Genomic DNA, 22,498 nt, shown 5'->3' with positions numbered 1-22,498 from the left:
TTCTTCAATAACAAATATATTTAATGCCACAAAATTTCATCTGAGTGTCTATTGGGTATGGCTCCAGTGTTCCCCTTTGCTTTGTATCCTAGACACTAAATACTTTCCTCTTGATTTCTTCTGATGTGTAAGAATTCTATTGTCTCTTTTGTGTTTTAGGCAACTTGATGAGAGAATGTTGCTAGCCAATTCTTTGTTCTTGTTAGAATCTGTTGATGTTCCTTTGTGGCAAAATACACAGCCAAGTTTTGGAATTTTTGTTGATTAACAAAAAACAGTTTTTCATTAGGGAGGTAAAGATCTATTAAATATCTCATATATCATATTGATTAGTTACATTATTCAATCCATTACTTTTTATTTCTCTATTATAGCTAATTCTAAAAGAGTTTATTGAGGGCACCCAGCATAATTACCCTTTAATCAAATTCTTCCTGCTTTCCTGAATTTGTAAACATATATTTAGCAACTACCATACTGCATGCTTTTTCTTCTAACACCAAATGTTACACAAAGAAAGTTCAGCAGTGTCCTAGCTTCATTTTTCTTGAGGTGATAAAAATATCCAGACAAAAATGTGCCTTAGAGGAGAGGGGCTAAGTTTTAGCTCACGATCCCGGGTATGTAGTCCATCACTGCGGGAAAATCACAGTGCAAGAACTGGAGGCAGCTGGTTGTGTCACGCGTGTACATGTGTACACACACACACACACACACACACACACACACACACACACACACAGAGTAAGAACAGTTATTTATTGCCTCTCTCCTGGGGTGGGTTTTAGGTTGTGTCAAGCTGACAATTAAAAGTACTCATTACAAATGGCTTTTGTTTTCCTTTTATATTTCTATGTGGCTGCTTTACCTCGTGTTCTCTTCTTCTGTGTAATTTCGGATTGCTGCCTGGATATATGCTGTAGGATTTCTCATCAATCCTGCCTGAAACTGGATGGGTTCAAATGGACTTAATATGACGATGGGTTGAGCCTTTTTAATCAGCACAAAAAGAATAATGTTTAATCTGCATAATTATTGGATTTAAAAGAAAACCTTTTCCTATGCTTTCTCTCATATTTTTTATATGTGATATCTCTTGATTTGGCCAGTTTCTAGTTTTATCTTCCTGATGTAAATACATTAAAATGCTATTTTATGGGTTAGATATATGGCTGAATGGTTAAAAGCGCTTGCCTCACTTTTCAGCAGGCCTGAGTGCACTTCCTCACACCCATACTGGTACACCACAACTGCCTGTAATCCAGCTCCATGGGATCTGATGCTCTCTTCTGGAAGAAGCAGATGCCCGCACGCAAGTGGTACACACACACACACACACACACACACACACACATACACACACACACACACACACACACACACACACACACACACACACANACACACACACACACACACACACACACACACACACACACACATACAAATAAATGTTTTTTTTTAAATTAACCTTTCAACTTCTCAGTTTTATTCTATACAAACTGCTACTAATTCAGGTTTTCATTAAAATGGGTGATACAACACTTCCATTCAATTGTTACTTGGAAAACCATGGGTCATATCTATACTTGGTCTTTTTATCCTCCCTTCCAAGAAGTAATTGGTGTTTGGCCGTGAAATTCGCTTGTTTGAAATGATCTTCCTTTGCTCCAGTTGCTAAGAAATCTTGTGTTTGTATTGTCTTTGCTTGTTTCCTGGAACTTCAAAGTGTGGGACTACCCTCTGTGCAAGCAACTCTGTAAGCAGTATGGCAGATGGAAGCCAGCGGACTACAGAAGGTCAAGTTCACTAACATCAGATCTACATCAACCTCTGCCCTCTTCCTAACATGGAGAGCCAAAGTGTACAGATTTACAACACACATTTTTCTTACATTTATGACTTTCCAGTTACCATGGGAAACCTCTTCTACAGCAACTATAGATCTTGAGTTCCTCACACTATTCACAATACAGAAAGCTCCTTGGATAGGGACAACACAGCTCATGATTTTGCTAGGGGCATCTAGGAACCAAGAGTTTAGGAAAGCCAAACAATAAATGGAGCAACAAAAGGTAGCGGAAGCAGACTAAGCTTGCCTTTGTCCCAGAATCCACTGTCTACCCTCCAGGGACCCTCTAAACTAATTGGAATATTGTTTTAATTTCTTTTCTTTTAGCTGGGACAAAATATTTCACACAACCAACATAATGAAGCGTCTATTTTGGCTCACAGTTTAAGACCCAGTCCATCATGGCAGGGAAGTCGTGATGGCAGGAGCATGAAGCAGCTGGTGACATTGTACACAGTCAGTGAGTGGAGAGAGGCAGATACTGACACTTGGCTGGCTCTCTCTTCACTCAGTCCAGGATCCACGGAGGAGTGTCACACATTCAAGGAGGTCTTCCCAGCCCCGTTGGAAATTCCCTCCGCTCTCATAGGTTTGCACAAACGTGTTTTCAAGGTGATTCTACATTTTCTCACAAATATGAACAATGCTTTTAAATACAGGATCTCATTAGGTAGGCCAGGCCACACTGGGACTTGCTAAGTAGTCCAGGTTGCTCATGGATCCTCAGATCATCCTGCCTCTTGACTTCCAAGTGATGGATTATAGGCACGGCTGCTCTTCCAGTTAGTAATGCTAGCTTTGCAAATGATTGTTGTAGAGCCAAATCACCCATCTCTAAACCTTTGTGTTTTCTCTGTAAGTAAAAATGCATGATTACATGATCCTTAAAGTCTCTTTTATAGAAAAGCATCCCACAATTTTATTATTTTAATTTATTTATAAAAGCAATAAGCACATATTGTCTGGATTCTTGATCAAAGGAAGCAGCAATAGTAAATTTTATGAGGCAGTTTGGGACATTTTAACCTAATTACATATTGCTGATATTTAAGAATTGCATTAGTATTATGTTATTACCATAGGAAACTAAAGCTTTACTATCCTAAGAGAGCACAAAGCTAGCAACTTATAATTCTATAGGTAGACCTCAACATAAATCACAGTAGGATAAAATTATAGCAGGGCCGTAATTGTTGCTGGCATTTTGAATGGAAATTATCTTCCATAATCTCAGGGGTTTGAACCCTCGGTTTCTACCTCATGGTACTGTTGTTGAAGAGTATAGAATCTACAGCAGATGGAGCCTCTCTGGTGGAAGCACATAACCTGAACAGGCCTTCAGAGTTTATAGCCAGGCCCCACATCCAGTCCCATAGGATTGATGATATATGACCAGCTGTCGCACACCCCCGCTGCTATGGCTTCCCTGCCAGGACAGAGTATAAGACAAAATAAGCTCATGCTTCCTTCAGATGTCTTTGCCAGGCGTTTCATCAGAGTCATAGAAAAGTAACACAAGGCTTCAGGAGACAATCAACTTCCTTGAGCATCCCAGCTGGCAGTACCCACCTACATCCCTTGGATGACCATACCCTTCCTCTATCTTCAGCAGCAACATTGTATCTTCCAAGGCCTTTTCACACTATCTTCTCCAATCAATGCCAGGGAGGGGCTTCAATTTGTAAAGTCCCATGTGGTGAGATAGCATAATTTCCTCAACTCAAGATTCTTAACTTAATCACATATTCAAAATCTCTTGAGCCAAGAAAGTTAATGCAATTGTGTTAATAGGTTCTGGGGACTAGGGCTTTGCAGGGCCATTACTTCACCTACCACAAACATTGCTGTTAGTATTTTAGATGCAATGGTGTCTGTATGGGTACATTGAATGCATGTTTATAGTGGAAATGTGTTTATGGGTTTTTCTTTGAACAAGAGTCCAGAGGGTATCTGTAAAATCTTTTTTGATATGTAAGGCATACCTTAGAATAAGTACATAGGATAGTTTCATTGCAGGAATAATTACAGATGAAGATTTCGAAGAAAGGGTGAAGTTACAAAAAACAAATACCATTTTTGTCCTTCCTAATGGAGGTAACTGTTGGGTCCTCCCTCTAAACAGCGTTGTGCCTCTTACAGGCACGCTGGGGGTTGCTCCCCAGATCAGCCAGAGTACAGAACAGCTGGAACACAGCGTCCTCGGACCGCCCACTGTCAACGCCCACTCGTCTTTGGACCAACCACTAATGTCGTCACGCCTACTCGATTGGACCCGCCTTCTGGACACAGCTCCGCGGAGGACAGGACCACGCCATTCCGCCATTGAGAGATTGGGACATGGACCATTAAGCCATGCACTCAGCAGAGACAATGGGACATGGGGCACGTGGGAGAGGGTTGGGTTCTCCCGCGTGTAATCAATAAATCATAATAATCTTTCTTGCAGATCATCTTATTTCAGGAAGATTAGCTCTGCAGTACGAACCCACCCCAAGGTGTTTTCTGCCCACGCAGACAGGCGCTGGTCAGCGTGCAGGCAGAAACACTACAGGTAACATACTCAGACCATAGGGAACTGTGGAGACAAGCTTGAGGGGCAAGCTGACCATCACTTAGGGAACTGCATACTGAGAGAAACAGTGGGGCAGCAGAGAGCACACTGTTCAGTCCAGAATGAGCTTCCTCCTATAGAAGTGACCTCATTTCTTCAACAGTTCAAAAGACCTGGTGTCAGGGGCCGTGACTCCGGACTAAGAAAGAAGGTGGGGTGTGTGGCACCTACAAGTCACCTGTGGATCATGCTTGGGTTCTGATTACAGACAGAAAATACAATCTGATTATCTATCTGAAAGGGGACAGATTACTTGACAATAGCAGTGGATCCTCAAACTCTAGGCAAGTTTTGGCAAGTTTTTGCAAGATAAAGGCTCTTGTTCATGCTTGCAGATGATTCTAGATACTTGGGGGTAGAATGATACTATCTAAATTTAATGACAATGTCTGAATTTAGTTTTAAGAACCATTATCTTCTATCTATCAGTAGAAACAGAAGTGAAAGCGTTACTTGTTTCTTAAAGGAAAATCACCACATTTTGCACATAGCACTTCCTTCTTTAACCATGCAGCCCTCAAAGGGAAGCAGCTATCCAGGGTAGAGCCCACTAAAGATGAAGAAGTCAGCACTGTTGCCAGAAAATCCCAGCAAAAACACGAACATCTGATTACAGTGACAGCAACATGGCATCTACATTCAGTGTCATTGTAAGATAGTGACAACCGTTAAGTCATGTATCAGTGGGGCTGGAGAGATGGCTCATCAGTTAAAAGCACTGACTGCTCTTCCAGAGGTCCTGAGTTCAATTCCCAGCAAGCATATGGTGGTTCACAACCACCTATAATGGGATCTTGTGCCCTTTCCTGGTGTGTCTGAAGACAGTGATAAACATATATGGATAAAAATAAATTTATATATAATAATTTTTAAAAACAAAACAAAACAAAACAACAAAAACCCAAAACATGTATCAGCTCATTTACTCACAAAGACAAACCTTTAAATAAATCTTATTACCCATTGAATAAATGGAGACACTGAGGCTCATGTAGCTCAGGTAGAGTGCAGACTTCGGCATGGGCCCATCCCCCCGAGTAGACTGCTCTTAAACAAGAATCAACATTTCTTCTTCTATTTATTAGCCACCTGTGTATTGTGCAGTCCATAGCAGCAAGCCCTTTGTATTCTGAGGCATCTGTGGGTACTTTCTTACACATAGTCACTAAATGTCATTTAGCGATGACAAATGACAAATAATAAATCATACTGAATTCTGTGTGTTTCCTTGCTTAATTGGAGAACCAAACCAACAATGTACATCAGCTAGCTATACACCCTAAACTTCATGAAAAGTTATGGGCTATATTTTTCCAACTGAATACATGTCTTTATTGACTTCTTTTACATAAACATTTATTTCTGGTATTGAGTTTATCCAATTCAGGAACAGCAAATGTCTCAATACACTTTGAAATGGAGCTAACATAGATTGTCAGATTTGCTAGTTTTGTGACAAACTGTATATTTAAAACCAGTAATAGTTATTTCACACACACACACACACACACACACACACACACACACACACACACACACGGGTCTGAGGCTGTTAGACCTTTTATTTACGTTCTGCTAAGGAGAGGATCAGTTGAGACCCTCGGGCTGGAGGTTACTGAAGCTGCCTTTTCTCCGGCCAGAGGCTGCAGTGTTTATGGATTAGAAGGCACATCTATGGTATTTAAAGCAACTCTTTTCTCTTTGTTTTGCTTCTGAAGCATGGGTGTAAATCCAGTGGGAAAAAAAAAGGAGACTGAAAAAGGAATTTTGGAAAGAAAATCCAGACATATTAGTTCAATTTTATAAAATGTAAAATATCTGTATTTCAGCAAATGCCATAATCAATCCACCAAGTGCCCAGTGTCTTAGTCAATGGCTTTGGTAGGAAGCATGGTACCACACAGGCAGACGTGGTGCCAGAGAAGTAGCTTAAGAGTTCTACATCCAGATTCTCTAGCAGCAGGAAGAGACAAAGCAATTGGGTCTTCACCTTTTAAACCCAAAAGCCCACCCCCAGTGACACACTTCCTCCTCCAAGGCCACACCTGCTCCAACAAGGCCACACCTCCTAATCTCTGTCAAGAAGAACCACTCCCTAATGACCAAGCATTCAAATCTATGAGCCTATGGAGGCCATTCTTATTCACACCACCACACCCTATAAGCATGCCTATTCTTTTACTTAATTTTAAATTGTTGTGCTATTTTTATTAAGGATCATATATTTGTCTTACAACATTCCCCTTTGACATTGCTCTATTGAAGCACTGTCCAATAGGGTAATGGAAGCCACACGTAATTTTCCTGGTTTTAGTGGTCATATTTTAAAAATAAGTAAAAAAAAACAGATAAAATTAATTTTAATAGCATATTTGGTTAACTCAATAGTAAATGACTAATATTTAAACATGTAATTAATGTTTAAAACTATGTCCCATGGGTATATTCATAGGTATAACATCTTTCTGGCATGCTTAAGGGACTGGGTTCATTCTTCAGCACCATAGAAACAACTTTATTATTATTTTAAAAATTACTAATGAGATGCTTTATTGTGTTAAGTCTTTGGAACAGAGGGCACATTCATGCTTGTAGCACATATTGACTGAGTCTGTCAAATTCTAAGTGCTTAGTAGTCGTGTGTATAACAAATAAAACTGTAGACCCCACCTTAGCTAATTTGACCCAAATCCAAGACAGCCTGAAGTGTTTCTCCTAGGAGAAACAGGCAAGCCTATGATGTCACTTACCCTCCAGCACAGAGTCCTGAACTAAAACTTCTGGAGCTCAAAGTGTGGCAGCTGTACTTGAGTCTTAGTACAGCTGCAGTCTATAAAATGAAGACATTTGAATCCAAAAACGAAATAGAGAAATTTATGGGGTGCAAAAAACGCACAGCTCACACGTGCTCGCATGAGCAGCTTTCTATGAACCTTGCAGGAAGGATAAGTCTTGTCAAAAGCTGGGATGAGTTTCTAGAATTCTCTGGGCAAGTGTTTAATACACGGTGTAATGTGTGGTGTCCTTCCTTTTCCTAAAGGAAGCTATTACTTTGAATAACATCCAGCCTAAAATACCTACATAACTATGACCTTTTCTACAAGTCCATAAACCATGGCTTGGTGTTCTCAGGAAAAGTATTAACCTATCTGGTGAACAGGGAGAAAAGGGTTTTAACCTTGAGTTTGATCTGTACCTCACGGCAGGGCCATGAGACATTTTAATTACTGACAGTAACCTGTATGTTCAAACTCAGAGGAGATTCCTTTCATTGCTCCAGACTTGGCTCTTACAGTTTCTTCTACAAACATATCCATTAATTTATTACAGCCCATGACACTAGATGTATTAGCTTTAAAAGACAAGTTAGAAGCCCTCGTACTTAGGCAGCAGGCCAAAATAAGTAGATCAATCAAAATGACTGAGCTGATTGTTAGAGGTAAGTGCTATTGACACAAGTGGATTGAGGGAACAGCATCTGGAGGTGCTTAGGGTGAGAGGCTGGGCACAGTTAACACTGCCTCAGAGGTGACACTCAAGCAGAGACCTCGAAGAAGGTAGAGTGGGAAGAGCAACAGCACAAATGAGGCGACCACAGGAACAGCCATATTCAAGGCATGTGGCTCAGCTGGGGGCTCAATGTCTCCTCACAGTCCTTAAAGGCCCCTCCTGTATCTTACCTGCCTGCCTGTAAGGGCATTTAGATCTTCGTAGTCAAAATCATTATCTTGGATATTCTAAATTTGCCAAAGTGTCCCAAGTCAGTGAAGGATGAGCCAGGAAGAGAGAATAGTAGAAGGTTTCCTCACGGGCTTCACTACCTGAAGGCCTGAAAGTGGGATTATTAAGGCAAGCCCCCACGCTGGGGCCTTTTGGTACTGAATTTAAATTTCTGTGTCTTTGCCCATCTTTTTGATCCATTTATTCTGAATTTACCTGAAGGAAAGCTGACTCACAGATTGAACAGATGCTCTTGGACCCTTCTGTCTTGCCCGCACTGTCTCAGGGTCTGACCCTAGTTATACCCTCACTGTCCCAGTAGCAGCAAGTGTCTCACTGGTGACATGAAATTAATCAAATTATGGTCAAATCCTCCTAGCTAAACTAGGAGATTCACGAGCTGGCGCAAACCAAACTAGCTGGAGAGAGTCTGCAATGGCAGGAAGCCGTAAAGCCAGGCGAGTTTCTCTAACAGATACATATGGGTAGGTAATGACCCCTGGCTTGGATACAGCTAGTCGGGAAAGGATTCATTTACAGAAGGCCAAGACACACCAAGCCCCGAGAGCACAGGTTCTCTTTTATAAATTAGTGAGTCATGAGAATTTAGGCAATAAATGAATAATTGTGGGGTAAGATTAACTATGTGTTTTAAGGTTATTGAAGACCTTAAATTACACCAATTTAGCAGAGAGTGGGTTCAATGTGTTTTAATATAACAATTAGTTCTCGGTAAAGGAGGAGAACCCAGGGCTCCTGCTTATATGCTACAGGCTTCTGCTATCAGAAATCATGGCAGCATTTGCTGACTGCGGTGAGAACCTCAAACTCTCAAGCCAGCTGGTCTTGGGTTGATTTTTTTCTAGTTTCTTTAAAACTCAAGTTTATTTTTAAAAGAAATCTCACAGAAATAAGAATCACACCACGCCATCAGAGCTGGAAGAGCCGTGAGAGCCGGAGTCATAACTTTCCCTTTTACAGATGAAGAGACAGTGTCTGCCTCTGAGGCGGGAAGGCAGAAGATTGCATATCTTCCACCTGCAGGAGCCTGTGAAATCTAAGGAGCTGAAGCGGCTACACAAAGTCACAGAGCTGTGCTTGCCAGACACAGAAGGTGGACTCGCTCTGGGTTCTCCTCCTGGCTGCAAGCCAATGTTCCATTTTAAAGGACTCATCCACTTAGCCACTTGACACAAGGCAGGTAAATAGCCATTTACTAGGCTGGATTCCCACCCCCCCCCAAAAAAAAAAAAACAACAACAACTCCATTTTAGCTAGTTTTCTGTGATGTGAAAACATAACCTTGGGAATATCACCAGTAAAGGAACAAACTTGGCCACACTCGGACATGCTTGAGTCTGCCAGAATTCAGCACACTCAGGCAGTAGCAATAAACTCAGAATTGAGATACAATGCATGAGGTGCTTTCTGACACACGCATATAGGTAAAGGTGACCTGAAATTTGACCCACCACTGAAAGGCAGAATATTCATATTTAGCTGAAGGGTATAGCTCGAAAATCACTAAGGATGAAATCCTTTCCCTTGAGCTCACACTTCTAGCAGTTGCCAGGCCACCTCTGCATTCCCTGGGGGCATGTTATGGAGTGTGGAATCTCCCAGCAGTGATGGGATAACTAAGTTACCCCTCTCCCAGGGGGTGGAGCTGTCTTTATACCACATGGATCTGATTCTCTCATCTACACCATGGGTTCCAAACCAGAGGGTGGGGGCGGGCAGAGACCCTTCTTATATCCCCTTAACATAAATGTTCCAGTCTTACTCATAGTAAGAAAGATACTTGGGCAGACCACAGGAAGATGTAAATCCCCTCGCCAATGGGGAATCCTAAATTTGCCTTGACGTGTCTTTGAGGAAAATAAACCTCCACAGAGCAGAAGCTGAATGCAAACTGGTACACAGTTCAGGGGAGAATTCTAGTATCTAGGAATATTTATTTCTAGAAATCAATATCAAAGACACACTGGAAACACATGAAAAGCTGTTAACTTAAGAGCTGCTAATTGCGTCACGATTACTAATTTAAAGCACAAGAAAACACCTTCAAACGCCCATTGATAGCAGATTGACTAAAGAGTGGCCTGTTCTGTAGCTATGAAAGGGAGCAAGAGAAATCTTTAGATGCTGCCAATGTCTAAAACATGCTGTTAATTAGACAAAACTAAGACACAGAGTCAGTATAACAGTATATACTAGAGGGTGGTTATGTTTGCGTGTGAACCTAAATTTAAGAACAGAAATTTAACCCAACAACTACCAAATGTCTCAAAAGTTAGGGCAGAGCAGACAGGGACAGCAGCTAGGCTCTCTACCCCCATCCCAATATGTTTTTTTGTTTTGTTTTGAATCCTTGAGATATTTAATCCAATTTTAAAATAAAAACAAAGAAAAAAAGCACACTGAACTGGAAGAACATGTGATGGACTTGAGGCTTAACCACACATTGGAATCATTTCAAGTGATTTAAAAACAAAAACTTTTAACTGCATCCCAAGTGGGGTATATGCAACAGCTAAAAATAACCACATGAAATCTTAAGCCATTTTCAGTTGTTATATTTTTAGCAATAATGTATGTGAGATAATTTTGAGAATGTATGTTTTAAGCAAGTAGAAATTCTATTAATTCAGCTGGAGGAAAAAAGAGGCAGAAAAACTGCAAATGTACATTAAAATTCAAGGCATCATAATAAAATTTCTATAATCCTAAAAGTGAGCTGAATATATTAAAATGAATTTATGGTATAATTTTAATCAATTTATGGTATGGCTTTAATGAATTTATGATATATCTGCATAAGCACAGATGGTCTAAAAAGAGTGACCTATACAATGGTAATGAAAGCACTTAGTAGCAAAATTTGTCCTTAAACAAATTTTCTTCTTGAAAGAACTGAGGCTCCTTAGAGAGATGGCTAATTTTTAAATTGAGGGATAGAAGTCATAGATGATAAGGCTGGAATATTAGATCTATTCAAATGCAAAAGGTTTATCAAAGATCACTAGGGTCATGTTGAAAGGATACAGGAGAAACATGAAAAACTTCCTTCTTTAAAAAAAGGAATGTTTTAATCATAAAAAAGTCTAACCAGCATAGATTGAAATATAACTATTATGTTAAAATCCATGCATTCAGAAAGATGTATTTTAAAAACCTGCTTTGGTGGCAACGTGTAGAGGATGGCATGGAAACAACACATTATTTAATAAGTTAGAGGAAATTATCAATCATTTGTCTTGCTTGGCTCTTGTTTGTTGCTATTACACTGTGCAGTTGAACTGGGAAACTTTTTTGAGGAGACTACACTGGATTAAATGGTAACCATCAATGGGAGCAGCCCATCATCGACAGGGAACTGCAAGAGAGCTTGTAAAACTGTCTGTACCTATGAATTAGCTAAGTTCACTGTTAGATTCTGAGGTCTGAGGTTGAGCCTAAGAATATGCAACTATAACCCACTTGATGTCAGCACGACTGGTCAGGAGGTGTTGGCTGCTCCGGTCCCCTGTTGAACATAAACAGTTCCAAAGAACAACCTCAAGCAAGGTCACTCTGTAACCAGGCTGGTTACCACAAAACAAGACAGCTACATCATCTTCCCTAAACACAATGAGTTTTATCCAAGCCAAATTCTAACATCTCCTATTCTAACCAGGAAGAAGGAAATCGCTTCTTTATCAATTATAGATTAGGCTTAGTCTGGTCTTCCCCTTTAAGATAAGACACAACCGAGTGGATTATATGGAATTACTTTTACTTCCTGATATATCTAATCCAGAGTTATGTCCTTACCCCTTAAACCTTCTCTAAATATCACAAATGGAAACCCATGTCCCGTCATAAGCCTGTCCCTCATCACACCCCTGGAGACAACCCATTGCTCCCTGCTGTCTTAGGGTTGCTACTGCTCTGGTGAAAGACCAGGAGCAAAGCAACTTGAGGAGGGAAGGTTGATTTGGCTCCTGTTTCCACATCACTGTTCATCATCAAAGGACGTCAGGGAAGGACCTCCGACAGGCCATGGAGGAGTGCTCCTTACTGGCTTGCTCCTCGTGGCTTTCTTGGCCTGGTTTCTTATAGAACCCAGGACCACCAGCCTAGAAGCAACCCCCTACCAACAATATGCTGGGCCCTCCCCCATCCATCAGTAATTAAAATGTCCTATGGCCTTGCCTGCCTATAGCCCAATCTCAAGGAGACTTTTTTTTTTTTTTTTTTTTTTGTCCTCAGTTGAGGCTGTCTCTTCTTTAATGACTCCAGCTTATGTCAAGTTGACATGAACCTAGCAAGCACCCCTATCCCCACCCCACCCTCAGTGAGCATTCTCTTTCATTGTCTCATGTAAGAAACTCATTTCGTTCACCCTCAGGTACATTCTGGTAGTCTTTGCTAGAATGCCAATTCCTGGGGATGATGCCTAAGCTGACAGCAGAATTGCCAGTCACCACTTGCCTTCTGATGGGATATTCCCAGCATCATTCGTAAAGGAATCATGATAAAAAATTTGACCCTGATTCTGATTAAGCCTCTAACTTTAGCCATAAGAAGCATTGGACACACAGGGACATGTTAAGGGACATGCTCAGTTTACTCGTGACACTATCGCTGATTCTCTAAGCAACAAATAAACAGCATAGCCGACGGAGGAGATCTTAAGTTTAAACGTAGCTCAGGAGGCACAGCAGGGTATTATGTGTCGTCTTTGGATATGATTTCTATAGACTACTAACAAACCAGTAATGGCAAGAACAAGTGAACTAAGGATATTTAAACACTGGAGGTTTCAGATTATTAAGTCATGACCTCGAATAGTTGTCAGTTCTATAATGGCAGTCACTTTCAGGGTACTTACGTACCAAATATGGCACTTGAAATTCACTTTAATGCAATACAATCATAATAAACTGGAACAGATGGGAGACATGTGCTCGTTTGGGGCCACTAAAAAGCTAGATGGCAGTCCTCTTTTCTCTGATCCCTATCTTTGATGAACTTTAAGAGTTCCATGGTAAACAATTTTTTTTTAAGTATAAACTAATTAATTGAACAGATAATTTCTGAAAGAAGATGTGTTGAATAGAGACAAACTTAAGGACAACATTGCAGACTGGTTCTAATTTGAGAGAAGCAATAATGTCCTTAAACAAGTCCCTTCTGGCATGGAGACTGCTTTCTGACCAGTTTCTCGGGATCTGTCTGTTATTGCCTATTGCTTTTCCTTTTCTTTCTTGACGTTTTATTTAATTCACTTACAGATGTGTCAACAGCCTATGATGAGGAATGAAGAATTATTACCAGGGAGACAAAAATGATGGCCTGTGGAGAAACCATCAATTTAAATGTTTGACTCTTCAAAGAAAGAAAAGCATTATTTGAACAGTTACCTGGATCTGTAGCAGACATCAGTGAACCAAAAAACAAGCAGTCAGTGAAGTGGAAGTCTCCGCTCTTCAGCTGGCCAGTGTGCACCATGGCTTTCACAAAGCCGTACATAATTAACCTGTAAAAGAGAAACGGAAGGCCTTTAAACATCGAGCTGCATCTATGTGAATCCATGCTGTCTCAGAGAACATTCTCCCGTGTCTTCTGGGTATGTATCATGCATAAACCATCACCATCCTTTCTACCCATGGCTACTATTGATCTCTCAGCTTTGAACGATATTTTCACTGAATATCAATCCATTCACCTAGCCAATGGTTAACAGAGCATTTGCTAGCATATGCTATTCAAAGTAAAGTAAGCTTCAAGGATGCATAAAAAAAAATGTCAAACCATATCTATTTTATTTCTAGTACTGAGAAAGATTCACCTGGCCTCCCTTGGGCCCTCCTTGTTATTTGGTTTCTTGGTTCTGTGGATTTTAGTGTGGTTATCCTATACTTCATAGCTAATATCCACTTATAAATGGCTATGTACCATGCATATCATTTTGGGTCTGGGTTACCTCACTCAGGATGACATTTAAAGTGGATGGAGAGAGAAAACTGGGTGGCAGAGAAGAGGGGGGGAGCAGTGGTGCCAAGTGTAGGGAGAACAAGGAGGGGAGAACAGAAATCAGAGGTGGTTGTTGAGGGCATCTCTACAACATCCCAAAGATTTGGGAAGGGGGAAGGAGAGGAAGAGGCCCCAGAGTGCTATGAGGGTGACTTTTGCTGAGACTCCTAGCAGTGAGGGAGATAAATCCTGAAGTGGGCACTTCCTGTAGCCAGGCAGGACTCCCAGAGGAGGGATAAAGACAGCAACCTGCACACAAAACTTTCCACCCAAAATGTTTCCTGCCAACAAGATGTGCTGGGATAAGCATAGAACAGAGATGGAGGGAATGACGAACCAATGACTGGCCAAAATTGAGATCCACCCCATGGGCAAGAACCAATTCCTGACTCTATTAATGATACTGTTACGTTTGCAGACAGGAACCTAGCATAACTGTCCTCTGAGAGGCTCTACCCAGTAGCCAATGGAAACAGATACAAAGACCCATAGTCAAACACTAGGTGGAGTTCAGGGAATCTTGTGGAAGAGTTGGGGGGAGAACTGAGTGACCTGAAGAGGACAGAGATTGGGGGGGGGGGGTAGGGAGGGAGTCTCCCAAAGACTGAACCACCAAACAAAGAATGAGCATGGGCTGGGCCTAGGCCTCCTGCATATATATAGCAAAAGTGCAGTTTGGTCTTCATTCCCCCACAACTGAAAGGGGGCTGCCCCTGAATCTGTTGCCCCTGAATCTGTTGCTTGCCTGTGGATCCTGTTCCCCTAGCTGGGCCACCTTGTCTGCCATCATTGGGGGAGGATGTGCCTAGTCCTGCAGTGAATTGATGTGCTGGAGTGAGGGGGGATGGAGGGGGGGACAATGTGACAACTACACAGAACACCCCAGGGGGCTCCCCCTTCTCAGAGGAGAAGGCAGGTGGGGAGGGATCTACGTGAGAAGGTACTGGGAGGAGAGGGGTGGGGTGATATTGGGATGTAAAGTGAATAGATAAATTAACTGATAAAAAGATTACCAAATGTAGCACAGCAAATCATGCCTACAAACCAGTATAATCTAAAAATCAGTAATAGTCTTTAGAAACTGCAGACCATCCAATCTCCAGACATATATTGAAACTCTCACATGCACTTACAGTTTCGTGTTTAAAACGTGCTGAGGCAGTGAGTATGGCTGAAAAATGGCTAAATATCAGGTATTAGGGTGTAAGGATCTCAACAGTCATACAGACACTTTTAATTCTCTTAGGAGAACTACCTCATTAGGGGAATATTTCAAACAGAGCTCCATTTAAGCAGTCACTGTCACATTCAAGACACACACACACACATACACACACACACACACACACACACACACACACACATATATGATTTCAAGGTATTATTAAACCTGTCTAACCCTCAGTACATTGTTCATCAACTAGGGTAGCAACAATGGCCCATGGAGCCTTGCGAGGATGTCTGGTGTCCGATGATGCTCTTGACACTCTCAGGGAACTGCTTACAGTTTCTCACAAAGGTGGAGACGGGGAAACATTTGTTTACAGTTTCTGCCTCTTCCCATGCTTTAATTAACTTTATCCGCAGTCGATCCTGTAAGGTTGACACTATCTATTGACACCTGAGAAAAGCGACCACAGTGTGATGCAGAGACCCTGCTTAACACGGCCAATTAAACAGGACACTTAGGCTTGAATTGAGACAGCCTGGTTCCAACGCTGGGGATTTTAGTCACCATAATGTGTTATTGGAAGGATGGCTTTAATGTTTTCCACTATACTGATAAGCCATCTAATGCAATGGACCCTGAGACAAGCCATCAAATAATCACTCTTAAGCAGAGGTTCTCAACTCTTTAGTAGAGTTCCTCATGTTGTGGTGATCCTCAACCATAAAATTATTTTTGTTGCTACTTCATAACTGTAATTTTGCTATTGTTAGGAATTATAATGTGTATATCTGATATGCAGAGTATATGATATGAAACCCTGTGAAAGGGCTGTTTAACTCCTAAAGGTGTTACAACCTGCAAGTTGAGAACCACTGCTCTAGACAGTCCAAGGGGCAGTGACAGAGTATCACTAGACACTTGAGGCTAACAGCATCCTCTGATTAAGTTACTGAGTGGATCCACAGTGAGATCGAGCTAAGACACAGAAAATTTACTATTGAAATTTAATAAATAATACATTTAAAAATTATGAAGTTGAGTGAATGCTGGCATGAGTTCAAGCAGAAAACCTGCAAGCCTATGTCCTGGCTAGGTTTTAACACAGGCCAGGCTCATCTGGGGAGAAGATACTTCAGTTGAGAAATGTTTCCATCATCTTGGCTTAGAAGCAAGTCTGTGGGAGAATTTTCTTGATTACTACTAATTGATGTGGGGACCCCAGCCTACTATTAGAGGTGCCACCCCCTGATCATGTGATTCTGGGTAATATAAAAGCAAACCGAGCAGGCCATGGAAAGCAAGCCAGTGAACACCATTCCTCTATGGTTTCTGTGTCAGTTCCTGCCTCCCGGTTCCTGCTCCAACTCCCCTCACTAATGAAAGACGACATGGACATATGAGCCACATAGACCCCTTTCTTCTACGGTGATTAGTTCTTATGTTAACTTGTCACAAATTAAAATCCACTTAATAGGGAACCTCTCCTGAGGAATCGCCTTGATTGGTGTACAGCAGCTCACACCCTGATCAGAAAGGGTACATCAAAAGGAAGAGCATCCTCTGTTGCCATGGCTCCCTTCCTTCCTGCCACTGAAGGGATCCACTCCATAGCTGCCAGCACCGCTTGTGCCTTCCCTGATAACAGAACATGCACTTTCAAGCTTCCGTCTTGGATGGGGGACCAGTGGCTCTTCAGGAACATCCCAGGCTTCTAGCACCAGACTGGGAATACTGAGGCCCCCCACCTTGTGGACTGAGTAACTGCTGGCCACCTCTCCAGCAAGACATAGCTAGTCTGGGACTTGTCCAAATGTTCAGGTGGCTATCCTCAAGCACAGAGTCTTGGATGCTTATCGTCTCGGGTGTGACCTGGCTGTTGTTATTGGTGAGGAGTGGAGGAAGCCCTGAGGGTAGGAGGTTGTTGTACGTGTGATGTGTATGATACGCAGCCATAGCAAGGACCTCAACCCTGTGGGAATGGCAAAGCCTTCTGCAGATACAACTTAGAATGAAGTGATGAAGCCTTCCTTGGGTTGACGGGTGTGTCTGGCTGTTGGTATTGATAGTGTGTGCAGAAAATGTCCACCATAGTTTTGTACTGGGTGTTTACAACCTGAACACTGCTTCCCTGGTCCATGCTGGGCTTCTGGGGGTTGCAGTTTTTCTGTCTGAGGGTCTAGCCCCCTGATTCCAGCTTTCTATCCCTGCATCCATCTGTCTGTTTTTTCTTCACTTCCTCCCTTCCCCAGTAAGATGGAAGCACCCACACCCCACTCCCTGACCACCCCACACCCGAACATTCACCTCTAGCACTCTGCTTCAGCCCTACACCTCCCAAAGGTGCTTTTTGGTCATGGTCTATCTCACAGCAATAGAAAGCAAACTTGAACAGCATAGGATCCATTGAGAGTGTTAATAGCAGTTACATAAAAGGAATTAAATGTGAACTTTTCTTTTGCTTTCCTGCATTTTCCTGATTCTTTTAATATAATAACCATAGTAGAAACAAACAATAATGGACATTAGCGAGTTCTGTTACAGACAATAGGCAGTCATTGTGCTATTTAATCCTCATGGTTCTCTGAGGAAGGTATTATAATTATCCCCTTCACGAATGAGACAATCAAGAGTCACAGAGGTTAAATAGTCACACAAATGAGAGTCTGCTGAGTTGAATCTGGGTGGACAGGCGCTAACACTTAACACAGCTTTTCAATGGCTTTGGAACACTTTTGAAATCTGTGTGTGGGTGGGGGCGTGCACACACATTTGCTTTAACAATGTAGATTACAAATTTACTCCAGCTGAACATAAAGCAATTAAAATCATAGTTACTTCCTTGAATTAACATAATTAATTAATTAAAACAATGGGAAAAGAAAATCTCCAAAAACTGTTCGCAGCACAGTATGTACGCAGTTTGCCCATTTTCACTCTTACTGATCCAACAACGGTCACTATCACTGCTAACTGTAATCAGTTATTCTTGCTTTGCTATTTGTATATCTGCACATTATTGTCGCTGCTGCGTTGTTAATAAGACAATTAGTTATGAATATGTTAACTCAGAGGCTAAAACGTTAACTCACTGGCAGCCACATATTTCCACAGAATTCCTGTTGGCCCTTCACAGAACGCCTTTCAGGTGGCTCAGAATGGCCAACCTGAGACAGAGGTTGCTAGGGGGGGTCACTGAAATTAGTGACCCTTGAGGTGAGTGGTGAACAGTGACAGGAGCTGCCCCATCAGACGCACAACTGTTGATAACTCTGATTTCAACTTGAGTTTCCTCAAGAAGTGTGATGCCAACTTAGTGCTATGCTATGGATAGTGGCATATAGGTGCTACGGGGACCACGGGGTTGGGAATCTATGACACTCAGAAGAGAAACAAAGGGCAGTATGTCACTCACTCTAGTGGGGCGCACTAGGCAAGGGAATTTGGGGAAATGCTCAATGTTCTCACTTTCCTGGGTGTTCATGAAGCATTTACTGATTTTAAATTTCTTCAGCTTGTCTCAGATTCTCTAAGCTGTATACCTGAAGGCATGCTGAGAGAATGTTTCAAAACAAAAAGTTCCAGAACATTCAGTTGCTTGGTTAATTTCAAAACACGTCCTTTTTATCTTGGTATCTTAAAAAAAAAATCTCTCTCTTTTTTTGTTTTATTAGAAAATAACCATCACCAAGCTGTTGTCTGCAACACCAAGAAAGGCAGATTTTTGCATTGAATTTTTAATGGCTAAGGAAGGGAAGTGTGGCTTATTTGCAATCTTCTAAAGGATCGTGCATTTACCTGAGCACAAGAAGTAGGGAACTACATGGAATTCACTCACTAGTAAGGGAAGCTTGGGTTCACACACCCCAGAATCAAGGTGCACCTGAAATCTCTGAAATATTTATTAAAGATTCATTTATAATTGTGTGTGTGTGTGTGTGTGTGTGCGCGTGCGCACATGCGTGCGTGTGTGTGTGTGTGTGTGTGTGTATGTGTGTGTGTGTGTGTATGTGTGTGTGTGTTTGATTTGCATATGTGCACATGAGCACAGGGACCTACTGAGTCTTAAAGAAGATGTTGGGCACCATCGATCTGTAGTTATAGACAGTTGTGGACCACTTAATGTGGGTGCTGGAAAACAAACTCAGGTTGTCTGGAAGAGCAACACCCACTCTTAACCCCTAAGCTGTGTCTTCAGGCCATGCCTTTCCGAATCCTGTGCCTAAATGTTTCCCTTTGAGTAAACATCTTTTCCTATGTATTTATCTGTGTGCTATAGAGGTTTCAACCTCACCCTTTGTTTTTACTGGAGTATACTTTCCTTTCTAAAGCCCCACCGGAGAATTCACAAATAGTCCTATATTGCATGGGACTGGATTGCCTAGCCAACTTCATTCACTTTGTTACCCAGGAATTCATAATTTGGAAACTAAATCTCTTCATTCAACAAATAATTATCAGTAGATTATTCCTGCTCTCAAGGAGACTACACTTTGGGTGTAACAGTTCATTAACTCATTTTATTCACATGGTGGCTAAGAGCTCTACAGAGAAATAAAGATGGCCCACAGGCCCAACTCTGAGTCCGGGAGAGAGCTGAGGGACCTCTATCTTACAAAGTTCAGTTTTAGGAATGTTGGGTCTGGGGTAGTCAGACGGACTGTTGGGTGTCTGAAATAGATCAGTGAGACGTTTGCTTAAGACTCAAACTTTAGAGCCATTATTTAAGGTGCATTAGTATAACCTTGGCTATAGATGAAAAATATAGAAAGTACACACATTAGAAGAAGGCCTATGACTGAGGCTTGGGTTACTTGAAGGAAGTTAAAGGAGGATGAAGAAAACAGAGAGGCCAGGAATCTGTCAACAGAGATGTATGTGTCACAGGAGTACAAGGGAGATGTTTTAATAAGGTCAGAGAAGCTGAACAGTGTCAAGAGGACCAATTAATGCAGGGCCATTAGAGTATAAAGTTAGGTCATAGTGGGTGGGAAAGAACCTGGAAAAATGGAAATGAGACAAATAGCTCTTAGGAGGCTGACTGGGGGGGGGGGACTTGAATCTTTCTCCAGACAGAGGGCTGGGGTAGGACTGGAACTGATTTCAAATGAGTAAGACGCTCTCAAGATGCACGTGTCTTACTGGGACTCACAAAGAAAGGTTTAAAAATGGCAATTTTGCTTCATCTGATCAGGAGCTTAAGATGGCACAGTGGACACTGGATGGCAGGATTTTAGTATCTGTATATACAAATAGTTATATAGATGATGGCTTTGAGTGTCTGTAGGGCCATGTGGCTCTCATGAGTGTCAAACTCACAATCCCTTCCTTTCATCTCTGTTTCTTATATCCCATGGAGAGAGTAAGCATTTACTATAATAAAGGTCTCTGCTGACTTCTGGGAAAAAAATATACAACTAGTCCAACACATGATGTCTACCCTCAGGAAGGGAGACGTCACCTGAAGCAGGAAAACTGAAAAGAAACTGATGTGACCATGAGAGATACGGTTCAAGTTAACAGAGAAGCAGGTGTCTTTGAGGGCTCTGGGCGGGCTGTGAGCAACAGCTGCCATACTATGCACCTAAATGGTGTATCCAGGTAAGGATATTGTTCCCAGGGTTCCTGGGCTATGTGGGCTGCCCAACTTCTGATTGCTTTTCTGAACTGTAAATCCTTTTGTTTTCAAGGCAGTCTCTTCTTGACATAGAAAAAAAAACAAAACAAAACAACAAATAAACAAAACAAAAGAAACTCTCATGGACAAACAAAACCCAACCATTGGTAATCTTAGAACCATTACTATCTGCCACTTACTACTGGGACACCAGATAGGCTTATCCTGTGTTGATTTCCACTTACAAATTCTCTTTATTATTTTTCTTTAATTAAAATATAATTACATCATATTTTTCTCCTACTGGTAACCCTCCATGCACCCTAAGCCCATGCCTTGTCTTTAATCATTATTGTTATAGATACATGTAAATGAATAACCATATTAATAAAACCAGCTGGGTTCATTTAGTATTACCAGCATGTTTATGGGTTAGGGCTAACTATTTGGTATTGGATAACCAATCAGGAGACTCATTCCTAGGAAAAACTAATTTCCCTCTCTCAGCAGTTAACTACTTATAACACTTCGTCTAAGGGTAGGGATATGGGGCACCCCCAGCCACCATCTATGTTGGGATGCCAGCTGATGTTAGAATTGCTCAGGCCTTGTTTAGTTGGCCATGTGGTTGAGATTTTACAGGGTGGTCTCTTCCCCGTCATACCTAGAAGGAACAAGCTCCTATCAGACTCCCTGGTCCTCCAGCCCCTGCTCACAATCTTTCCGTTCTTTCTTTATGCAATGCTCCCTAAGTCTTAGGTGTGGTACCATTTTGTAGGTGTATCAATTAGGGCTGAGCACGCTACCATCAGGAGTTGCTATACATTTTTACTAGTTGTGGTTTTCTGCTGCTGAAAAATAAGCCTCTATTTTGAAGAGGTGTGAGATCTACACTTACCTACACTATGAGTACAGATGTTTTGAATACAGTTAAGAACAATACTGGTTGAGGAATGTGACAAGAGTAGATTCTCTAAAATCCATGACCTCACTGACCACAATGTAGTTGGCTAGATTTCCAGCACCAGGCATGACTTTCCTCCCGTTAAGTGGGGCTTTGGTCCAAGGACTTCTGTTGGTTACAGCTAAGTCATTGTTGCATCCTTAGGGATCTCTTGCCATGCTGGCCATTGTTGTGGCTCTCAGGCATCATAGCTCAGTAGGACTACTGAGTATACCCCTCCCCCCTCAGCACATGGTCTTCTGTGGTGATGAAAACTGGCCTTCATAGAGGAAGCATTCTAGTCAGCTCCAGCTCAAATCATCAGAACCCAGTGCCTGAAGTATGAAATCAACGTATCTTCAACTTCTGCAAGATGACCAAGGGAAAGAGCAATGTCCTGTACTGTTCTAGGAGTCTCTTGGACTCCTCTAGACAAAAATGGAAAGGAAGATTCTCATGCTTGCTACTGGGGGTTTTGTTAGATAACGTGTGACTTTTAGGGGAGCATATCACCACAAATTTACAGCTGTAATTTCACTCAAACCTGTGTGTGTGTGTGTGTGTGTGTG

At 41.7% G+C, this 22,498-nt stretch overlaps 1 protein-coding gene across 1 annotated transcript in view; it reads right to left on the bottom strand.

Moving 5' to 3' along the window:
* Slc9a9 (solute carrier family 9 member A9) overlaps nucleotides 1-22,498 on the bottom strand; it is a 539,646-nt gene that overhangs the window by 393,665 nt on the left and 123,483 nt on the right. The window contains exon 5 of the mRNA XM_021206677.1: nucleotides 13,589-13,704. Coding sequence (XP_021062336.1) covers nucleotides 13,589-13,704 — 116 coding nt within the window. The remainder of the gene's footprint in view (nucleotides 1-13,588; nucleotides 13,705-22,498) is intronic.

The sequence above is a fragment of the Mus pahari genome, chromosome 10 (assembly GCF_900095145.1).
Source record: "Mus pahari chromosome 10, PAHARI_EIJ_v1.1, whole genome shotgun sequence".
NCBI classification, from domain to species: Eukaryota; Metazoa; Chordata; class Mammalia; order Rodentia; family Muridae; genus Mus; species Mus pahari.
The sequence above is the reverse complement of the archived record's forward strand: the minus strand, read 5'-3'. Positions and strand labels throughout refer to the sequence as shown.